Genomic DNA, 23,326 nt, shown 5'->3' with positions numbered 1-23,326 from the left:
AAATTAGAAATTCAGCCTCTGAGCCATGTCTTTATCTTCCCCGTTTCTAACCTCATTATCTATGAGGGATTCTGAGTGGGCGGGGCTATGATAATGAGGCTCTGTGCTGATTGGCTGCCTGAATGATGCGATACACCGCTACGAAAAAATGGCGGAAACTCCGGCCGGCGGAGTTAGTTGTGGGCGTGGTTTCACGCATCGCTCCTGTCGTGACGGCACGAAAATCGGCAGAATCTGAACGGCTCGTAGAAGCCACATGACACTGAATGGCTCATCCGGGCGGCTGTACAGACACTGCAGAATTTGGTTGCTTTCCTCCTTCTCTGAGTTGGCAGGCTGAGGGGAGAGCACTTTATAGAGCTGGGTATCATCACTGACCTCCCGATACGATTCCGATACACTAGGTCCCAAGACGATACGATTTCCGATATGATACGATATCGATATTCTTGTTACAATAAGGGAATAACATGATCCTTCCACACGCCACGTCCGGCCAGAGAAGCCCCACCCTGCCTGGTGAAAAGAAGCAGCCTGCTCACTCCTCAAGTAAGGAGGAGACTTGAGCTCAGTGCAGGGCCTCCCGGGGTTGGTAGATGGAGCAATGCCCAGGAATGACTTAGGTAGGAGCACTGGGTGATAAAATGGGGAAAAAAAAAAAAAATCGCGATTAAAAAAAAAAAAAAAAAAAAAAAATGTAAATCGATACTTGGATTTATGTATCGTTAATCGTTCCTACACATGCATATCGATAAAATATCGATATATCGATATTTTTAACCCACCCCTACCACTTTATATATGTTAAAGCAAGAAAAAACATGTTTTTCATAATAGGTCCCCTTTAAACAATCATATTGAACATAAGACAAAATGTTTTGATGAAAAACATATTTATTTTTCTTCTGACATCGAAGTCTAATCAGAGTCATTTCCTTCCCCTGCGTTGTCCTGAGAAAAAGGGGGAGAAACAATCATTACAATGTGTAAGAGTTTTGAATTTCAGCATTTACATCAGCATCGCAAAATGGAAAAAAAAAAAAAAAAAAAAAAGAGAAAAGGAACACAATCAACCGGAACCTGTTTTTGGTCCTTGCTGTCTCTTGTTCCAGTGGCTGTGGCTTCAAAATCATGGATAGGAAGGTTAGACATCCAGCTGACCATGGAGCCCTCCTGACACTCCGTCTCCACGATGGTGGGGTGGATGTGGGCCTCTTTAAAGGCTTTGATTGCCTCTTTCTCCACATCCCACTCCAGCCGCTCGTGTACACCATCCTTTCCGAAGCGTTCGTTGTACCGGGTGAAGTGAACCATTTCGAGGACCAGCCCAAGTCCCGGAGCTTTGGGAACATCTACCTTCTGCTGTCCCCAGCTCCGCTCCATCACCTCCTCCTTTGCATAGCCCTTGATTACTGCAATCACCAGGCCGATCATCTTGCGAATCTGGTGCAGCATAAAGCTCTGACCTCGAACGGTAATCACTGCAAACTCATAATTGTTGCACATAAAAGGTTCTCCACAGGACATCTCTGAGATGTAGCGACGGGCACTGGGATCATTTGGAGCCTTCTGGGAGGTGAAGTTGTGAAAGTTGTGGGTGCCTTTATAGAGAGCAAAGAGCCGGTTCACCCTTGGAATTGTCTCTGGTTCGAGTCGAAATGCTGCTATATCGCCAAGTTTGCTATCTTGCCAAGTTTGTTGTTTTGGGGCAAAGGCCACTGTTGGAAGCATGTAGGAATATGTACGAGCATCACAGTTGTTCTTGGAATTAAAGCCCTGGGTCACCCGTTTGCATCCTGTGGATACACAAGCAATATTTTTATTTTCTTCCCCTCTAGCACTTAGCAGAAAAATTGGCCCATAATTCAAATATCAATAACTCAAACTTTAAAAAGATGTTTGGAATCAGCATCTCACCAATCACCCTAATCTGTGGTGGCAGATTTTCATTGATTTTTTCAACGATGTCCTCAATCAACCATAACTTCAGAGACACTATTTGACCAGCAGCAGACACACCCTAAAAGAAAAAAAAAATCTAATAAATGAAGAATGCATTTTGTCAAATGCATAAAAATTAATCTCTAAACAAATTGTATAGTATATTTTCACCATAGTATAGTATATTTTCCTATTCCTAGTCAAATATCTACATATATGCACATAATTGTTTATGTAATAATTGCTCGGGGGTCATGTTCTGGGTCTCTGGAAAGCACCTAGACACAACTTCTGTTGTAATAGAATCTATATAAATAAAATTTAATTGAATCATGGATATTGTCTTTAATAGTTCACAAGTTTATAATTAAATAACTAAACTAACTAAATGAATGCAGATGATTTGCAGTGGAAAAAAAACTTGATTTCAAACACGCACCTTGTCTGTCCTGGCACATCTCTGAAAAGACATCTTCTTCATGTCATCACCATGGCCTTCAGGAATACAGCCAGCTTTAACAAGAGCACTGACCAGATCGTCTTCAATGGTCCTAAACTGAGAGTTTCCACAGTTTCTCTGAAAAGTGAGAACATTTCTAAATGTTAACATACTTCAAATTAATAAGAGCATGTGCAACACAGCAACAAAATAAAAGAGTGGCTGTTAAATTCACCTGCATGCCATAATATCCCTTCCCAGAGTATGCTAGAAGGAGAACCACTTTTTTCTTGGGATATTTCTTGTCCTTTTCTGTGTTCTTTTCCTCTGCTCTCGCTGTTTTGGCGGCTCTCTCAGCAGAGTCCTCATTCTCTTCTGTCGCTCTCTTCAGCTGCTTTCCTCTCCGCTCAGTGTCGCCTTCGCTCATTGTGCTGAACAGCTTCAAAAAGCCACCTGCTAAGAAAACACATAACAAACGGTGATATTTATGTGCCATTATTTACACTTCGTTTTCCCAGTTTTACGAGACCACAAACAGGCTCAGTACACACAGAAAGGAGACTGCAAAACCAGGGGCGAAAATCCCGGGGAGGACAGGGGGGACAAGTCCCCCCCATTAGTAAAGCTGTCCCCCCCTAGAATAATTTGAGACAGAATTAATAATTTTGGAACAATGCAGTAATATTTAGTAGTGATGCACCAAAATGAAAATTTGTGGCCGAAACCGAAATCGAAAATAATAATAAACAGTAAAATCTCATTACACTTAAAACAAGACTCATCACTGGAAAAAAACAACGATTTTCACCTGTTTCAAGTACATTTTCACTTGAAATAAGTAGAAATATCTGCCAGTGGAACAAGATTTTATTGCTTGTAATGAGAAGATAAATCTTGTTCCACTGGCAGATTTTTCTACTTATTTTAAGTGAAAATCTACTTGAAACAGGTGAAAATTGTTGTTTTTTTTCCAGTGATGAGTCTTGTTTTAAGTGTAATGAGATTTTTTTTAACTACAAATGAGACATTTTAACTAGAAATAAGACAAATATTCTTGTTAAGATTTTGGGTTTTTGCAGTGTATTATTGCCACCTTCCACCTAATACCATTGTTTTGTATTGCTCTAAGAAAGGTCTTCTGCCTGTTTGCGAGATAGAGATGGAAATGTCAAAATGCTGTATTAAAGGAAGGCTAAAACTTTTATTCCTTGTCCCCCCCTGGATTTATTGTCTAAAATGTTACTGTTTATTGTCCCCCCCAACTATGAAACGGGTTTTTTGCCCCTGTGCAAAACAATCAGATGGGGAAACTGTGAAACAGCACAGGAAGCGACTCATCTGCAGCTGGACAGCTGAACGTGTTCACGTTTCGTTAAGTTGACTCACCGTTTCTCTCCAGCGTCCTGCGGGTCAGGAAGGTCCTTAACAGCGTCGGAACATGAAGCATGTCCGGCTGGACGGTCAGGAAGATGTGCTGCGGCTTTTAACCTGCTCCATCAGCTGAGCTGGAGACGTTATTAGCACAGGAAAGGTGGTTCAGAAATACTACTGAGAGTAACAGTGGACGTCTACGGCATGGATGTAGGTATAGGCCAATGGGAAGCCTCTTCTTCTTCTTCTTCTTCTTCTTTGGGTTAGGCAGACTAGATGCATCAACGGCGTATTGCTGCCCTCTACTGATCATTATTCAAGTCTTTGTCAGTGTATTATATTATTATATATTTTTTATATATATTTTATATATATATATAATACACTTTTTGACAGAAAAGTTTGCTTTTTTGTTAACTTGGGTTTTACCTCAATCATTGTGGTAATGTTTAATTGTCTTAATTTGTATTTTCTGAAAAAATATGCATTGCAATTCAAATATTCTCATTATGCAATATTTCATTGTTGAGACAAGGCAATATATTAAAAAGTTAGAGAGAACATGGTGTTAAAATGTATTTTAAATGTACTTACAAATATTTAGAACATGATTTTTAAAGAGCATGTTTTGTACTTACTGGAATGATTGTGTAAACTTTGCTTGTCAAATCATTTTGTATTAAAATCAGTGTTTTGTTTTTGTGATGGTAATGACATTTTACTGTGACAACTTTGAAAAAAGCATCATAATATCAAAATGATCATGAAGTACAATCAAAGCTATGCTAAGATCTTTGTTCCAGACCAATTGATAAACCTTTTGAAATAGAAAAAACAGAGATTAAAGAACTTTTTTTTTTCAAAATTCCAAAAGTCAAAAGTGCCCCAAATTGAAGAATCACCCATATATTTTCCTATATAGTCCAATACTGTGCAGATAGTCCAACAGTTTCTTCATTTTAGTCCAGTTATCCAGGTTGAGTAGATTACGCAGATTAAATACAGTTTCTCCAGCTGCTCCCAGGTCTCTGAACAGCTTCCTCCTTTGTAGAAAGTCATTCTTGCACTGGACGAGGATGTGTCTCACTGTTTCACTGCCTCCACACTCACATTTACCATCCGGGTGTTTCCTAATCAGAGCCAGCCCACTCCTCAGCCCACAATGCCCAAGCCTCAACCTGGAAATAACAACTGAATCTTTCCTTTTACAGTTAAAAGTGCATTTTCCTTTTTCCACTGAGCTCTGTATTGCAAAATAAGACATCCCTTTCTTTTCAGTTCCCCATGCCCTCTGCCACATTTCTTTTGTTGACTTATTTATGATTTCAGTGTATTGTGACAATCCATACTGTAAAGTGATTTCTATACTTTCCTCCTGTACTGCCTTTTTTGCTAATTCATCTGCCACCTCATTACCCTCCACTCCCATATGCGCTGGGACCCAAAGAAAACCCACCTCACACCCTGCTCTGTGAATTCTGTACAGGCTCTGGAAGATTTCTGACAGTAAGTACGGTCTAGACTTGGACTTGGTTTCTTTTATTGTTGTTAATACTGCTGCTGAATCACTGCGTATAATTGATTGCCCTTGTTTGTTATCCTCAACCCACCTAGGGGGGGGTGGCTCAGTTGGTAGAGAGTTCGCCCATGAACCTGAAGGTCAGTGGTTCGAACCCTAGTTCCGCCTGTGTCCTTGGGCAAGACACTGAATCCCCCAGTTGCTCCCGGTTGTCAGGCCAGCGCCGTTGTATGGCAGCTCCGCCGACAACCGGTCTGTGTATGTGTGCGTGGGTGAATGTTTGCAGTGTAAAGCGCTTTGGGGCTGTAGGAGTACAGCTGGAAAGCGCTATATAAGTGTGAGCCATTTACAATTTACCTAAGTGCCCATAATACTGCCATCATTTCTGCTGTGAATACTGACATGTGATCTGAAATCCTACATCCCTGTTTAAATCTTAATTCTGGTATGAAAACACCAAATGCCACTTTCCCGCTCCCTGGGTCCTTTGACCCATCAGTGTATATTTGTAAATAATCTCCCCATTCTTGTTGCAGGCGACTATTAACTTCCTTTATTATATCCCCTGATATCTTTTTCTTGCCATCATTCAGTATGTGCAGGTCACCGCGGGATCTGGAATCAACCATGGTGATACAACTGACCAGCATACTGGAGGACACACATCAAGACAGGCAACACCAATTTCCTCCATAATAGATTTTAATGTTTCACCAAAGTTTGTTTTAAAGTTTGTTTTAATCTTTCTTGCTATTCCCATAAATTCTCAATGATGGTTCAGCAATCTTTTTGTAGGAAATGTTTCATTCTGTCCTTTTACTTTCATTAAATACTTCAAACCAAGTTTTTGTCTCCTGATTCCTAATGGCATCTCTCCCATTTCTATTAATAATGCAGGTACTGGAGTTGTCCGAAATGCCCCACTACAAACTCTAAGGGCTTTTGCTTGCACTATATCAAGTTTATTGACCACTGTAGGGACTGCTGATCCATATACCATACATCCATAATCAATAGCTGATCGTATCATCGCTCTGTATATCATTAGTAGTGATTCTCTATCAGCCCCCCAGTCAGATCCTGCCACTTCCTTAGAACATTTATTATTTTCTCACACTTCAAAGAAACCTTCTCAATATGAGTTTTCCAAGTCAGTCTTTCATCCAGCCACATTCCAAGGAACTTGAAGCTTTTTACTTTTTCAAGAGTCTGGTTGTATATTTGCAGATGTTGTATTGGCAATTTCTTTTTGTATCCAAATACCATATATTTAGTTTTATCTATAGATATGTTAAAGCCCCAATCATTGGCCCACTCAATCACTTTCTCCAGAGCTCCTTGAATTTGACTAAAAACATAAGAGAGGTTCCTCCCTCGCTTCCAGATGGCCCCATCATCTGCAAATAACCAACAACCAAATCCTTTTCCCACTCTACTAAACATGCCATTGACTAAGATGCTAAAAAGGACAGGATTAATCACACTTCCTTGAGGGGTTCCATTCTCCACCTCAAGTTCCTCAGATAACTCACTCCCAACCCTCACCTGAATTGACCTATTACATAGAAAATTCTTGATCCAATTAAACATCCTTCCTCTGATTCCAGCATCATAAAGTGCAATTTGTAAACCCTCCTTCCAAAGCATATCAAATGCTTTTTCAATATCCAGAAATACTGCCACTTCTGCCTCCTTATTTGCAATGGCTTTCTTTACGTCAATATCTAAACTTAAAACAACATCCATTGTTGAGCGTCCCTGCCTAAATCCACTCTGAAATGACACAAAGTAATTACTTTTTTCCAGCTTCTCCACAAGTCTATCTGTTATCATGCGTTCCATAATTTTGCATAGCACAGAGGTCAGGGCAATGGGTCTGTAAGAACTGGGCTTATCTGGCTGCTTTCCAGGTTTCACAATTGGAATTATTACAGCGTGTTTCCATTCTCTAGGAAGACACCCACTTCCCCACACGTTATTAATTATGGCGAGCACTTCCTCCAACATTAATTCTCCAGCATGTCTAAATAATTGGTACCCCAATCCATCCCTAGCTGGTGTTGTGTCTTTCCCCTGATTTAATGAGAAAAACTCCACCATCCCCCCTGAATGAGAAAAACACATTAATAGCATCAGAATTATCACAGTTAATTTGTAGTTTATTTTGTTGTTTTCCTAATATTTCACATATCCTTCTCCTGTTTTCTTCAGTTACATTGTTAGAACTATGAACTTTTTGAAATTGTTTAACCAACATATTTGCTTTTTCTTTATTATTTACAGCCTCAACACCACTATCACATTGAAGGACAGGGATTGCGGTCTGCTGAAATACTCCTGTCATTCTACGAACTAGGTTCCATATCTTTTTTACAGGCGTATCTGGTCCTAGTTTACCACAAAAGTTCCTCCGACTTTGCTTCTTTGCTTCCTTGATGACACGTCTAGCCTTACCTCTAAGTCTCTTATACTCAATAGCATAGCTCTCCAGTGGATGTTTTTTAACCTTTTATAAGCTCTCTTTCTGGCTCGCACAGCTAGGTTACATTCCTCATTCCACCATGGAACTATTGCCCCTCTTTGAGGATTTTTTTTCTTGGGGATAGCCTTAGTTGCAGCTGACCACATAATGTAAAACATTATGCAGATGGCACTAATCATCCTCATAATCTCCATCTCTGCTCAACATTTCTTCCTCCTAATTGTCATCTGGTCCTAGACACTTACTCCCATTTACACTTTGCCCTTCACTGTCCTGGGAATAAGTAAGTTCCCATATTTCCTGAGGATTGATTCCCTTGATGTCCAACAGCCTTTCTGCAGCAGAGGTGATTTCTCGTGCCACATCTGATTTGCCACCAGTTTTACTCTCCACATTGCCTCACCCATAAATGCCAAAAGCCCTTTCCTGCTAACCACCACTGAGTCATCATTAACAAATACAGCATGTCCCCTTGATAGATTTCTGCCAACAGACTCGGATCGAGCTTGGCTGACCCCACTATTACCCTCCACCCTTCTTACTGCCTCTGCATAGGAAATTTTGTTTTCCCTCTTTATTCTTTCAACATTTCCTGCTTTGACATAGTTTGGGCATCCTCTGTATGATGCTGGATGGTCACCTCCACAGTTACAACATTTCACTGGCTCATTACATTCTTTCCCATCATGATTTTCGTTACTCAATAATTCAAGTTCATCCACTGTGTATGTTAATCAAGGATGATGCTAATGCGAACAATTTGGCTTTCTGTTTCGAACCACTGGGGAATCAACTTCCTGCTTCCACGTAGCGAAGGGATCCAATGGGAAGCCTGTGGTAACAATGAGCTCAAATAGCTTCATGTAGATCTCATGCAGATGCCGTATTCAGTCATACACATGGCACTATTAACTTTGACCCCTGACTATAATCTCGCGAGACTCACATGGTTCTCGTTTCTGCCAACATTTTTTTTTAGTCGTTTGTTGTCGCCTCAAAAACCAGCGTAACAGTAATAGATACATTTACGAAATAAAAGGGGCCATAAAGTAAAATATGAAATGAAACAAGAAATAAAAACAAACAAAAACAATACAGCAATATACAAGTTCCTCCATCCTCAGTGCTCAGCCATATCTACACTCATGCGTGTGTCTTCGTGTGTGTTTGTGTATGTGCGGGGAGAGGGGGCAGGGCATTAATAAGTTGTGTATTGTTTTTATGTAAAGCACTTTGTGCTGCATTCTATGCATGAAAGGTGCTCTATAAATAAAGTTTGATTTGATTTGATTTGAAGTTACACACGTACTAAGGGTTTTCATTAAGTTCACATTCTTTTACAAATTTGTAGTTTTATACCATTTTTCATCGTCATAACTTTAAGAGATTGAAAATAGAAAAACATAGCTCTTTGTGAAAAATGCTGAAATTTTGTTTGGTCATCATATATTTATTGAGAATTTACTAGGTAAAAAATCAAAGGCTAGATCTGGCATGTTGTCAGCAATACCAAATAAGACACTATATATATATTTTTTTTTTTCAAATGAAGTGGAGATTAAATTTTAGACGAGCACCAGAAATAAAGGTCTTCCCAGAAAATATTTACAAATATACAGTCAAAAAAACCTTTCAATTTCAGAATCCCAAAAGGTACAGCAGCCTAATTCTCTTCATAACCAAAACAAATTCCCCAGCATTCCTGGGAAGGGTAGACATCACTGATTATTCTGAAATTAACTTCTTCTAGCAACAGGAAAATAATATGCCCCCTTCCTCTTTGGAAAGTGCCAAGAAATTAAATTCCTGTGAGATGATATGGGATGCAGTTCTTTGATAACTATGCAGCGTATGACGGTGTTGGATAAATTTGCGTTAGTAATGGGATGTCGATTCAATAACAGAGAAGGAAGCTGTAGATGAACATTGTTTCGGAGCAAAATAAAAGACAATATGAGCAAAGGCTGATGAAGTGCATTGATTACAACATTATATTGTTTAGTTTGGGTTGGGGTTCTTTCAGTTAGGTCAGTCATCATCAACCATATACTTTCTTCCAGACAATTTTAGTATAATAGAGATTTGTTCCCAAATAACACATATCAGTAATTCAAGATTTGGGTGTTGTGGGGACTAAAATTGTACTTAAATATCAATTTCCAGTACAATAAGACTTGTTTGTGGAAGATTTTGCCGACATTAGTGCTGCGTAGATACATTTTTTTTAAAAAAGTACCAGTCTGTGGTTGGGACATAAGGTTACAAAATTGACTCCAGCCTTTTTTCCTCTTTCTTTTTTTTGGGTGGGTGGGGCATTATTATGAATGAATGAATTAATTAATCTTTATTTTGGCTTGTACACACTTTTTTACAAAACAAGATGAAAAGGTAAAATAAATATTTCTTTTTATCTTATGATCAGCTTAAATATGAGACATTAGCATTACTCCGTGGATACAAACAATGTATAAAGAAGACAAAAATAAATAAGACAAAATATAAAATTGACTTTTCACATTCTAGAATGTTTTTGATAATATACTTTATAGTTATAGTGTTTTATATTTATTTACAATATTTTCTTTAAACAGTTCCTTAAACTTGAAGATAGAACTGCACATTTTTAGGTCGTTGTCACAACTATCCCATATTTCTCTAGCCTTAATTGATGTACATCTCTTTTTAATATTTGTTCTTGCTGTATCTCAAACATGAGTTTCCCCCTCAGGTCATAGCGGGTTTCTTTTATTTGGAACAGGTCCTGAATGTAGTTTGGAAGCAGTTTCTGCTGGGCTTTAAAGGCAAATAGAACAGTTTTCTGCTCTGCTATATCATGGAATTTTAGAGTATTATATTTAATAAAGAGATTATTTGTTGGTTTATAATAGTCAGATCTATTAATTAGGGCCCGAGCACTTACAGTGTGAAGGCCCTATTGCAGAGGTGTCCAAAGTCGGTTCTCGAGGGCCGGTGTGCTGCAGGTTTTAGATGTTTCCCTGCTTCAGCACACCGTGATAAAAGTAGCTGTGTCACCAACAGAGTTGTCCAGACCTTGATGGCAAGCTGGTGACGACTGTTAATTTGAATCAGGTGTGTTGAAGCAAGGAGACATCTAAAACATGCAGGACACTGGCCCTCGAGGACTGGAGTCCGACACCCCTGCCCTATTGTATCTGTAGGAATTCTTTCTTCCGACGAAAGGAGGGCCTTTTTGCCCCCCTAAACATGCCCCAAAAGTCACCAAATTTTGCATGCAAGCCAGGCCTGGCGAAAAATTTGATATTTAATGGTTTGCATTAATGGGCGTGGCAAAATGGCTCAACAGCGCCCCCTAGAAAACTTTGTGTGTATGCCCAAGCGCTCGCACATGGCAGTGAACACCCGAGACTCAAAGTTTGTCCCCCGATCGCTGTGAAGGGATTCCATGACACCAAACCGGCTAATCATGCCCTCCACCAGAGCGTTGGCGATAGTTTCAGCTTCTTGGTCTGGGATGGCGTACGCCTCCAGCCATTTCGTAAAGTACTCTATGGCAGAGAGGACATAGCGGTTGCCGCCATCAGAGCGTAGGTAAGGCCCCGTAATGTCTATCCCTCTGAATGTGTGGACTGAATATTCCTGTGCCATGTTTTGCCACCAGGAGGCTGTGTGGGCTGCTCGTTACACTACAGCGGTGTATATTTAACCAATATATCACGACAGGCCGCTTCGTGTTGGGCCGAAGAACGCCCCTCAGCTGTGATATAATGAGCGTATATCATGGCCTGAAGTGATGTATTGCTTTTATAAAACGGTCGCCAATGATGTAAATATGAATATGTAACATTTTAAAGTCCTCCACATTTATTTATACTATATAAGTATTCTTTGTAAATATCAAGTACCAGTACATATAAAACATGGTGTGAGAAATATCTCCTTATTTCATTTGATTAAAAAAAGAATTACTCTAAACAGAAATCAATTTAGATGTTTATTATTCTGAAATCTTAGATAGTCAGACAGTCGTAGAAGACAGATATACACAGGATATATAACCCTAACCCTATATTTATTTTTCTGACATCACTCTGTCAGGCACACAAGGAATGGACACAAATGCAGACAAAGGGAAAACGGTTCAAAAGATTTATTTGAGTAAATCTGAGCAGGCAAGGGTCAGGCAAAAATCCATCCAGGGGCAGGCAAAGGTCAAGGTCCAAAAAGGCTGTCAGCGAAGGCAGAGGTACCGGCAAGGGCTAGGCAAAAACGTGGTCTGGGGGCAGAAAAAGATCAAAAGGTCAAAAACTTGAAAACTCACTTGGCTTGGTAAACAGCTTGAAGGCTTGGAGAACACAAGACAATCTGGCATGGGCTGAAGAGGGACTGAGGCTTAAATGCTGTGGGCATGATTGCACCAGAGTGATTGCAGGTGTTGTCAGGTAGGGGGGAAGGAGCCAGACACACCCACTCAACCTCAGGCCGTGACACACTCTCCAGTTTTGAAACTGAATTGGCTGATTTTCCCAGGGTTACCCAGTTCCGTATAAGACTGTGCAAACACGGGCAGCAGCTCGCTCCACCCTCTCATCTTTACCTGCAACATTTGATTCAGTTTTGAAGAAATACCCAGAGATACCTGAACATGTATTTAATTTATCCAAAGAAAATTATGATTCTGTGGAAATTCATGAGGCTAGGCCAAATTAGGACTTTAAATGAATATATAATATTCTAACTTTCTGTTTACTTGTGTTTGATTTTGTATGCGTTGCCTCCAGAGAGTGACATTTAGGGCCGTACATAACTATATATGCTTGACAATGGAGCTCTTCAATGGTAGGAGGGAAATGAATTAGGGCATGCATATTTGTGTGTGTGTGTGTGTGTGTGTGTGTGTGTGTGTGTGTGTGTGTGTGTGTGTGTGTGTGTGTGTGTGTGTGTGTGTGTGTGTGTGTGTGTGTGTGTGTGTGTGTGTGTGTGTGTGTGTGTGTGTAGACTCATGCAGAGAGGCTCACGTTAAAATCCAAGTGTGATTATTGATCAAATTACACACGAAGAAGCACAGTGACGCCTGCACACACAGAAGCAAGCTAATTTCACACAACATTAAGTACAGCGTCATAACTTGGTCCTTCCTAGAGCTGAATGAAAATGAAAAGAAATTACTGAAGCCCGTAATCTTTAAAGCAGACTTAACCCGGACTTTGTCAGTGATGTTATGTGTATGAAAAATCCCAGCAAAGCGTTTTTACTTTGGTAATGGTTTTAAATATATATTTTGCTATAATATTGAGTTTTAAAAATAGGCTGAAATGATTAAAGTTAACAAAGAGGTTACTTTTCAAGGGAAAGTGTTTCAACACCAATGATGAACCTTTGTGCATTTCAAATGTGTTGCATGCATGTTGATGCAGACTATGGGCCTGATTTACTAAAGGTTTGCGTGTGTAAAAACGTGTGCAAACTTGACAGCACCCGCAAACCAAAGTGCCAGCTGATCTACTAACAGCGTGCAAAGAGGACTGCGTCTCTCAAATGAGCAAAATAGCACACGCTATTCATTTAGTACTTTTGCCCTGATGAATAATCAATATGGGGCGTACCCGCCAGAAATCGCTAAATACTGGGAGGGGAAGATGCAAATATCTCCATTTACCACCCGCAATGAGATTTACCAAGCCTGAAAGTTTTTGCGGGGATTGTGATTGCGTCTGTATTTAATACGTTCGAAAGGAAGGTGCTAATCTCCACATGCAAAAGGAGAAATATTTTATTTGAATGTTAAATCGAGTATTATTCAGCAAAAGGTTGCCACAGGAGGCACATTCATTTTTTTATTTGTGATAATAAATAAATCACGTGTTTTCATGGAGAAAAAAGTGTTTCTTATTGTGCGCCTATACTTGTTCTGCAGTTGTCATACCCCGGTGTTGTGCCGTATTCAGCACCCCTGCCGTGAAAAGCACCCCCTCGTCTGACAAAAATTATATTCTCATTCCGTGTCACGTTCTGTTTAGCGTCCAGTTTTGTGTTAATGATTCATGTTTAAATGCGCTCATGGATTCCACAATAGTCATACTTTCCCACAATCACAGTCACAGATAACAAAAATCGGGTAAATGGTTATTGATGTCATTAATTAATAGCCTGCTTACTGTGTTGTCTTCCATAATATTTGTAAATATATATAATATAAACTCCTAAGTATGTGTTTGTGTGAGTGTGTATATATAAATATATTGAAGTGTCAGTGTGTTGTTTTTTTTCTTGGTCTACTTATCATTGAATATACGAGGGGGTGCTTTTCACGGCAGGGGTGCTGAATACGGCACAACAATTTGCCTCTTCCACTAATATCTCTAATAGTGCGGCAGATAAGCAAACCAATTGTGCATTTTATGATAGAAGCATGAAACTTTCTACATATCATCTACATCCCCCAAGGATTAATTTCTGAAGTGGAAGCACTTTGGGTCTGACCTCTGGTGACCTTGAGAGGTCATTGACCTCAGCATTGCATTTTTCCATTATTTTCGCTTCATTCTCCATTACTTGTTGATCCAACTCAGCCTTTTACATCTAAGAATTCCAAGTTGAGTAGCCCTATTAACTGGGAACTCTGTGCTCTTTGTCAAATAAAAACAGGAGAAGCTTTGCAATGCCCCACCAGGCATAACAAGCCATCAGAAGACAGTGGTTATGTGTCATTGGCCAGGGATCTCCTTGCATTCCAAGAAATTGGACAAATACCACCTGAGTTGGACTTGGACAGGCTGGATGATGGGAATGGCATAGAGGCCACGCTGAGGACCAACAGAGCACAGTGGCACAAGGCCTGTAGAGTAAAATACAATCAAAGTACACTGCAACGACGGCGGAAGTCATTAGAAAAGTTGGAACAGTGTGATGTAGCCATGGTTCACACACATCTTTAACGTACATCTTTAACACCTCCCTGGAGACATGCCATTTGCCAGCCTGCTTCAAAACCTCCACCATCATACCTGTCCCCAAAAAACCAAGGACCACAGGACTTAACGACTACAGACCCGTCGCCCTGACCTCTGTGGTCATGAAGTCCTACCGCTTCCTGGGGACCATCATATCCCAGGACCTCAAGTGGGAGCTGAACATCACCTCCCTCCCCAAAAAAGCACAGCAGAGGATGTACTTCCTGCGGCAGCTGAATAAATTCAACCTGCCAAAGACAATGATGGTGCAGTTTTACACGGCCTATCAAAGGATGAACACAAGGAAGATGCTCAGCTACTTGGTATTGCGTTTGCAGAGTTGGTAGCCTTCATGGAGGAAAGAAGAAGTGAGGAGGACACTGCTCCAGTATTCAAATTGTCTGACCTGGGTAACCTGTACCAAATTCGACTTGAACAGCTTGGTGCCACAGTGGGGAATCGGATCCACACAACCAGACTAAAGAACAGGCTTCTCTCAGAGGTTCCTGGTTTAATGGCACATTCACAGGGAAGAGACACACTTTTGACATTTCAGAATGATATCGGAGATGCCCTTAAGAAGGCCTGTGACTACGACAGTGATGGCATGCATTTGATGAGAGCAGCACAAGTAGTACGCAGAGAGATGTTTTCCACCAAGTTCCGCTTTGATGGCACTTTCCATCCTAATGCTCAGAAGGAGTCTGTACCTACATCGCTTTTGGCTTTGGTGAACATGATCCTGGATGGGGCAAACATCAAACACCAGGATCAGCTTCAGGAAACAGATACTACAAGTGCCGCACAGCTGCCAAGTCCTTCTGATTGGCGCTGGGTGAAAGAAGGAGTGGGGTGGCAGCCACTGTGGACCACCCTGCCAGAAGCTTCACAGAGCTGCTATGAACTTATTCATTGTGGCTGCAGGAAAGGGTGTACTACACGCTGCGTCTGTAAAAAGGCTGCCCTCAAGTGTACCGCCCTTTGCTTATGCTCAGGAGACTGTTAATGTCGCTGTGGTGGGTTAAGAGATGGCAAGATGACAATACAAGAATTCAAAAAAGAAATTTCTAAAAAAAAAAAAAAGAATTCATAAACACTTAATTTCATTTTTTGGGTTTGTCTATTGGTGTTTTCCCAATGTGTTAATACTTTAAAATAAATATTCCTATTCTGCTGTGGAAATGTCGGTCTATTTGCACATATCTAAACAATTTTAACATCATGCATGTGATACACAACTCTCCTTTTTGATCTAAACTGCACAGAACAATCTTTTAAAAAACGGATATATGACCATCCTAAATGTGTTCCTCTGATAAGTTCCAGATGTCCCTCCTGAAGTGCTTCCACTTCAGAAAAGAAACTTCATGGTGTCTAGAAACTGTGTACAAACTTTCATGCTTCTATAATAAAATGCACAATACCTTCCATTTATGAGCTTAGCTGCCGCACTATAACTCCAACTCGTCATATTTCATTTTGCGCTTGCGACTATATCCTGCTTTCCATCCAGACTCCATGGCGCAAAGTTTGCGCCGCAAACCGTAAGACGCGCAACACCTCATTTAAATACTGCTGTTTGCACCTGTTATCAATTGCGCACGCAATCTTAGTTGATCACCCGCAAAACACACAACAACAGCACGCGCAAACTTTTTCAGTGCACACGCAATTTAGTACTCTTTATTTAGGATCTTAGTAAATCGGGCCCTAAGTGTCCCAGTCAAATTGTGAGATTGTGTGGCAACACCTAACAAAACCCCTGGGAAACTGACCTAAACTGAACTGAAAGTTACGTTTTTGTTGGTGGGTTGACAGGAAAGTCACGCTATGCTTTTGTTCAATATAAACTATGTGATGGCTGAGGCAAATTCTGCAAAGAATATTCGTTGTCACCACTTCTACGATGAGTTACCTGTTGGGACCACAGAGAGCACTGCAGAACCGGGTCAAACATACACTAACCAACATTCTAGTCAAGCTTCTTTTTTCTTTATTCCAGTACTACAGATGGTATAAAGGACAGTCCTTCAAACAGCTACAGGAGGGTGAGTTCAATCTCAATGAGTGCCAAAAACACAGGTGGGTCATTGTTTTAGACCAGGGGTCGGCAACCCGCGGCTCTAGAGCCGCATGCGGCTCTTTAGCGCAGCCATAGTGGCTTTTTCAAAAATGTTTGACCTTTTTTTTCCTTTTTTTCTTCTTTTTTCTCTTTTTTTTTCTTCCTTTTTCCTTTTCTTTTTAATCTCGATATTTCGACTTTTTTCACGAAATTCTGACTATTTCCTCAACATTTCAACTTTTTTCTCAAAATTTTGACTTTTTTCTCGACATTTTGACTTTTTTCTCAAGATTGTACTTCAACATTAATCTCGACATTTCGACTTTTTTCTCGAAATTTCGACTTTTTTCTGGACATTTCGACTTTTTTCTCAAGATTGTACTTCAACATTAATCTCGACATTTCGAATGTTTTTCTCAAAATTTTTACTTTTTTCTCGACATTTCGACTTTTTTCTCAACATTTCGACTTTTTTTCTCTCAAAATGTCAACTTTTTTCTTCACATTTAGCCATTTGCCTTCATTCTAAGGCGTATACATACAAGACCTTTCATTTTTTGCGGCTCCAGACATTTGTTTTTTGTGTTTTTGGTCCAATACGGCTCTTTCAACATTTTGGGTTGCCTGTTTTAGACCAATCTGATCAAAAAATGTGTTTGTTTGTGACCGCATTAATTATCATGCACAGTTATCAGTGTCACTCCTCTAAGAGCAAGTGAACTTATGGACATATATCAATTCATCATCCTAAACATTTTATTTTAGTGATGACCTGTGATCAAGCTAGAGTCACTACACAGCAGCCACCATGCAGTCCTTTTGCCTGCAAAGTAAGATTTTCTTGCACTGCTACCTCACCTGCACTGAGGTGACTTGACATGTGTGATGTGTAGATATAATATCACAACATCTGCTGCATCTTGAGGTGCTACATACCTGGTTCTCCCATATAAATGTTTCCCTTGCGCCTGTCTCTGTAGTCCAGTCTGAAGAAGAAAGTGACAACTCCAGCTTTGGAAGTGTTTCATTATACCGACAGTGGAGGGCAGTGTGACGCCATCCACCCCAGTAAGAGCATCACAATCCTCCAGGCTGCTAAGAAGGACCTTCTGGACATCATCCAGCTGCAGGCAAACAATTCAAGACATGTTTTATTCATAAAATTTAACAAAATAATAATAATAATTATTATTATAATTGAAATGTCTGATGGCAGATTTAAATCTCAAAGGCACAGTGTCTTTTTATGATATTGTAATAAGCAGAAAGAAAGTATTTATTCACCATTTCCAAACTAGCAGCTCATTAAGGTGACCAGATAAGAGCAACAACTAAATCAGTTACAGCTTCCTCTCATTCTCTGATTCTCTTGTGCATAAGGATTCATCTCTTCTTCTTGTCATCTTTAATATTATTTAGCTCAGCTGTTGTTGAATCACGGTACATGCCTCTCATGAATGGTTTGGAGGTGTTGCATATAGTTTGACTTGAGCTGAATTAACACCCTTGAACAAGGAAGTAGAGCTACAAGCACTACTTTGAAGCTTCCATGAGAGTCGTGTTTATTTTGATTCTTGTGCATCAGACTGAAGAATTTATCTCAGGAAACTTGTCTTTAATTTATTTAATTTGTTCTTTGTCTGGCTTATTTCCACAAGAGAGTTTAAATAGCAAACACTGTCTTAGGACAATATATACATACAAAAACCCTAAAAATTCTGTTAATATTGTGTTTTATGCAGCACCTAATTTAATTAAAGCACACACATCCATCATCAGAGTCAAATCTGTGCTATTCCCTCATTCATACCATATTTTAGGAGGTGAGCATTCAGCCATCCTTTGATAGATGTGCTGGAAAGTTTGTGGGAATTGTAATCTTGCATGGTCCGGTAAAACCTCAGCTTCAATCTTAAATGGATCGTCTCACTTTTTCCTCGAGTGCCATTTCTGTTGATGAGATGGCAAGACTCTGACCCTGTAGGAGATTATTAATCTCACATAAAGCGCTGTAAACAGAAAGAGTTCAGAATTAGCGGCTGTCCCATGTCACTCCTTATTGTTTCTCAAGAAAAAATAAAGTTAAAGTTCCATGTTGATGTGCAGCAGAAGTTTTTAACCTTTTTCGAATTGCAGTATGTGCCCCCATGTCGGCCTTCATAGATAACTATAAGTATGTAATTTTGACAACCTATTTGACGCAATGTCACTTGGTTTTGTTCACTTCCGATATATTGGTATTGATATGTTGGGTCGTAGCGGATTTGGTCATGATGTTTAAACTGTGTTTTGTGATTAATAAGCACGCTTTTTAATTATTTTGCGTTGGATCGATGTAGCAAATAAAATCGTTCGGACCATCCAACCCCTCAACCATCAGATACGTGTTTCACATGAGTTCCGTCAAATCAGCAAATATGTCAGTTTGCTGGATGAAATATATTAATTCCTGATAAAATAAGTTTGTTAGTGCACAACTATGCTCACATATGCATGTGAATGAATGCACGTCACTGCTTCATGCAGACCGAGTCGGCTGACTGTTTCAGCTCAAAACTGATTTAAATTATGTTTCGAAACACGTAGGGTAAAATAGGTCGCGCACATCCAATAGCTCAACAGGTGCTGGTCTCAAAGCGTAGATTCAGGAAAAAACAAGAGAGGAGACCGCACACTTTTGCTCCCTAGTGCAGATTTATTTAGCACATCAATACGTCGTAACGTTTCGAGCGCACTTTGCTCTTCTTCAGACTTCAGACCGAGTCGGCTGACTGCTTCAGCTCAAAACTTTATTTAAATTAGGCTTCGAAACACGTAGGCTATCAAGCAGTGTGTCGGAGCCTTCTTCCTGTTACGTCCCAGGTGACGTATGACGCACTTCACTGCTTCATTCAGACCGAGTCGGATGACTGCTTCAGCTCAAAACTTTATTTATACTGTAGCGACCCTGATGTGGGGAGATCAGCCTGTATTCTCTCGTCTCTCTGCCCGTCACCGGGATGCACGATGTCATGAAGGGAGCGGTGGTGGCAGAGCGAGGGGGGGGGGCTGAACCATATGCCGCGTTCCATTTACCTCGGAAATCGGAACTGGGAATGGCAGCCATCATGGAATGGTAACTCGGGGGTGGTGAAGCTTCTCCCACTTTCCCAGTAGGAAATCCCACTTCGAGGGGCGTTCCAGTTGAAAATTCCGACTAGTAACTAGGAAATTCCGACTTCCGAGGACAAATGGAACGCGGCAATAGACATGTATAGATACATAGACATACGTATATGTCTATGGGCTGATGCTGCGTTCCATTTACCTCGGAAGTCGGAACTGGGAATGAAGTTTGTAATTCGCATATACCACCTGAAAAATGTAAATTACACTATAGCAGCATATATATGCCGAACAATACTTGTATACGACTGATTTAGTGTGACCAAAACTAGAATGAAGTGCTACGAATTTTTACAGAGCTCTCTTCTACTGTTTACAACCGGGGCAGCCATCTTGGAATGTGAACTCGGGGGTGGTGAAGACTCTCCCACTTTCCCAGTGGGCGTTCCAGTTGAAAATTCCGACTAGGAACTGGGAAATCCCCACTTCCGAGGACAAATGGAACGCGGCATGAACCCCGAGTTCTTCTTCGGGGTTCTATTTTTTCCTTTTTTAACAAACCGTGATACAAAGAGCTGTGTCATCGACAGAAGTATCCAGACTTTGATGACAAGCTGGTGACGACCGTTAATTTGAATCAGGTGTGTTGCTGCAGGGAAACAACTAAAACAAGCAGGACTGGAGTCCGACAGCCCTGCTGTAAATAAACCGCAGAGCTGAAGAAGAAGAGCTGAGCCCGTCTCCGCCTGGTCAGTGAAACGTTACAGTATTATGTTTCGAAACACCAAGCAGTGTGCCGGAGCTTTCGATGACGTATGAAGCACTTCACTGCTTCATTCAGACCGAGTCGGCTGGCTGCTTCAACTAAACACTTCTGAGTCAGATTTGATCATCAGTTCAAAAATACGGCAAAGAGAGATTAGCTGCGACACTCATCTCACTCATGGTGCAAGTTGAATTGGTTTGATATTGGATATTATGAATTCAACACCCATAAAACTTGTGATACATACCACTGATTTTGGTCAAACCACTTGTGATGTGTTCATGGTCATCTAGACTATATATCACAAAACAGTAATTATTAAAAAATCATATATATGGGCTGATTTAATGTGGTTTAATGAATTCAACACCCATAAAACTTGTGATACATACCACTGATTTTGGTCATATTGCTTGTGATGTGTTCATGGTCATCTAGACTATATATCACAAGAGAATAATTATTATAAAATCATATTATGGGCTGATTTAATGAAAACAATCGGTGTTATGTATCACAAGTTTTATGGGTGTTGAATTCATAATATCCAATATCAAACCAATTCAACCGCGGTATATATATGTCCATTTAAAAATGTAAAAGATGTGTGGCTATTGGAGCATTTCTGTTGAAATATTAAGTTTTACAGTAGTTGTTACTGAAAGCCGCCAGAGTCCTACATAGAAACGAGCCAACACTAGCACTGCACACAAAACTGGCTTTACGGTAGGAAAGCTGCTCATTAGGGAGGTTGTTTCTGTTTTACCATTTCAAGGTAAAAATACTGCACTGGAAATTTGAATTATAACTTTTTTTCGTGAAAAAAATATTAGAAATGAACAAGAAACGTTTATGGTAAAAGCTGCTAGCTAGTGAGAATTTCAAACCTGTTGTTTCGACAACACGTGCTTTGACAAAGCAGTTGCAGTATTTACTTATAACCTAGCCACCCTGACTTTTAAGTGTTTTAAATTATTTTCTTATTCCTAGTTATGGAAATGGGGGCAGATATAATTCATGTCAGAAAGTATTTCATACCACTGATTTTGGTCATATTGCTTGTGATGTGTTCATGGTCATCTAGACTATATATCACAAGAGAGTAATTATTATAAAATCATATTATGGGCTGATTTAATGAGGTTTAATGAAAACAATCGATCGGTGTTATGTATCACAAGTTTTATGGGTGTTGAATTCATAATATCCAATATCAAACCAATTCAACCGCGGTGTGCAAGCCACCAGAACATCACCTGTGAAAACTATCGCAACTGGGAGACCAATCAACAACAAAAAACGACAAACCCCACACATATGAAACACACAAAACCACAGTTAGTGAAGGAAACCTCCAAAGGAATATGGCATCCCCTCAGTCCCTGCGCCATCCCACCTGACAGTGCCCCTGCATGGACAGCTGCCACTACAGTAATATGTGGATTGTATTGGGAGTTACACAATTAAAGCGACTGAGATTAATAACTAAACACTTCTCATAGCAAACAAGGGGATTAAGTGGCCAAGCACAATAGATTAGATGTTTGATTTATCACTCCGCTGTCCTTTTTGGAAGCCAGGATTAATTGACTGAAAATTCACATGCATATAGTGCATAATGTGATTGGCTTATGATATTGTCCCTCACGTGGTGTGCGTTTTTATGATTGGCGGAAACAAGGAAGATATCTGATTGGTTGCAGATCATTCCTTGTTTAAAAAAAAACATTTGGGGATTGAGGTGAGTCAGAGGTCTAAAAATTCACACACAAATGCAGCAAAGTCCACGGACAAAAAAACGTTTGTAAATCAGGTTATATTTGTGTGCATCAGAAATATATTTTTGTATCTTGTCCTACGCACATTTGAATTATCCCGTGCATTTGTGAATCATCCTGTGCATTTGAGATCCTCAGCTCCACCTCAACCCACCTTCTTTGCACGATGTGCCTCTTTTGAGATCTGTCCTACAGCTACACAATTCCAAGGTATAGCAGAATCAGCATGATGGGACGTCAGGAGATGAGGATCAAGCGAATAATTTCACTCAGAGCTCAGTCTGGCATTCAAATCTGGTGCCATTAATACAGGTAACGAGTGGAGGACAGGGGAGCCTCTTAAAGAAGTTACAGATCTGTGAAAGCTAGAAATCTTGCTTGTTTGTAGGTGACCAAATACTATTTTACCCAGGAATTTACCAACTCATTCAGTAAAAATCCTACAATGTGATTTCCTGGATTATTTCCCCCCATTCTGTCTCTCATAGTTAAAGTGAACCTATGATGAAAATTACAGGCCTCTCATCTTCTTAAGTGGGAGAACTTGCACAATTGGTGGCTGAATAAATACTTTTTAGCTCCACTGTATGTATGTCTATTAGACACCCCCTTTGCTCCTAGTTTGACTAGAGATGGGTTAAAATGCAGAGAAAGAATTTCACCATTGTGGGACTAATAAAGGAAATATTATTTTAAAGGCTTCTATTATGTACACCATTTGCAGTAAAATAAAAAACATAAAATGTGAAATGATGAACCACACAGTGAATTTTTAGGTTAGCAGAATGTCTAAATTATATTATGTGAATGTCAACGTTGCCAAACAGGAGACAGACGATCAATGAGGTAGATTCACTACAAACAAGACATTATTTATATCAGTCTCGATTAACTGGCAGGAAACAATAAGGTTGCCAATTTTATTCACTTG

General features: G+C 40.0%; 1 protein-coding gene across 2 annotated transcripts; it reads right to left on the bottom strand.

Moving 5' to 3' along the window:
• Positions 1–766: 766 nt before the first annotated feature.
• On the bottom strand, positions 767–3,988 carry LOC133454701 (pseudouridylate synthase 1 homolog). 2 transcript variants are annotated; one of them, XM_061733433.1, is made up of 6 exons: positions 3,767–3,988; positions 2,616–2,833; positions 2,381–2,518; positions 1,918–2,020; positions 1,081–1,796; positions 767–951 (listed from the first exon to the last, which is right to left on the bottom strand). In XM_061733433.1, the coding sequence occupies exons 1-6, from the start codon at positions 3,825–3,827 to the stop codon at positions 919–921; spliced, it is 1,269 nt and encodes a 422-aa protein (XP_061589417.1). In that variant the 5' UTR covers positions 3,828–3,988; the 3' UTR covers positions 767–918. The 2 variants fall into 2 exon arrangements, with proteins under 2 accessions (XP_061589417.1, XP_061589416.1); XM_061733432.1 differs by having other exon boundaries at positions 768–951; positions 2,616–2,836.
• Positions 3,989–23,326: the final 19,338 nt, after the last annotated feature.

The sequence above is a fragment of the Cololabis saira genome, chromosome 11, assembly GCF_033807715.1.
Source record: "Cololabis saira isolate AMF1-May2022 chromosome 11, fColSai1.1, whole genome shotgun sequence".
Lineage (NCBI taxonomy): Eukaryota > Metazoa > Chordata > Actinopteri > Beloniformes > Belonidae > Cololabis > Cololabis saira.
This window is presented reverse-complemented; position numbering and strand designations above follow the sequence as displayed.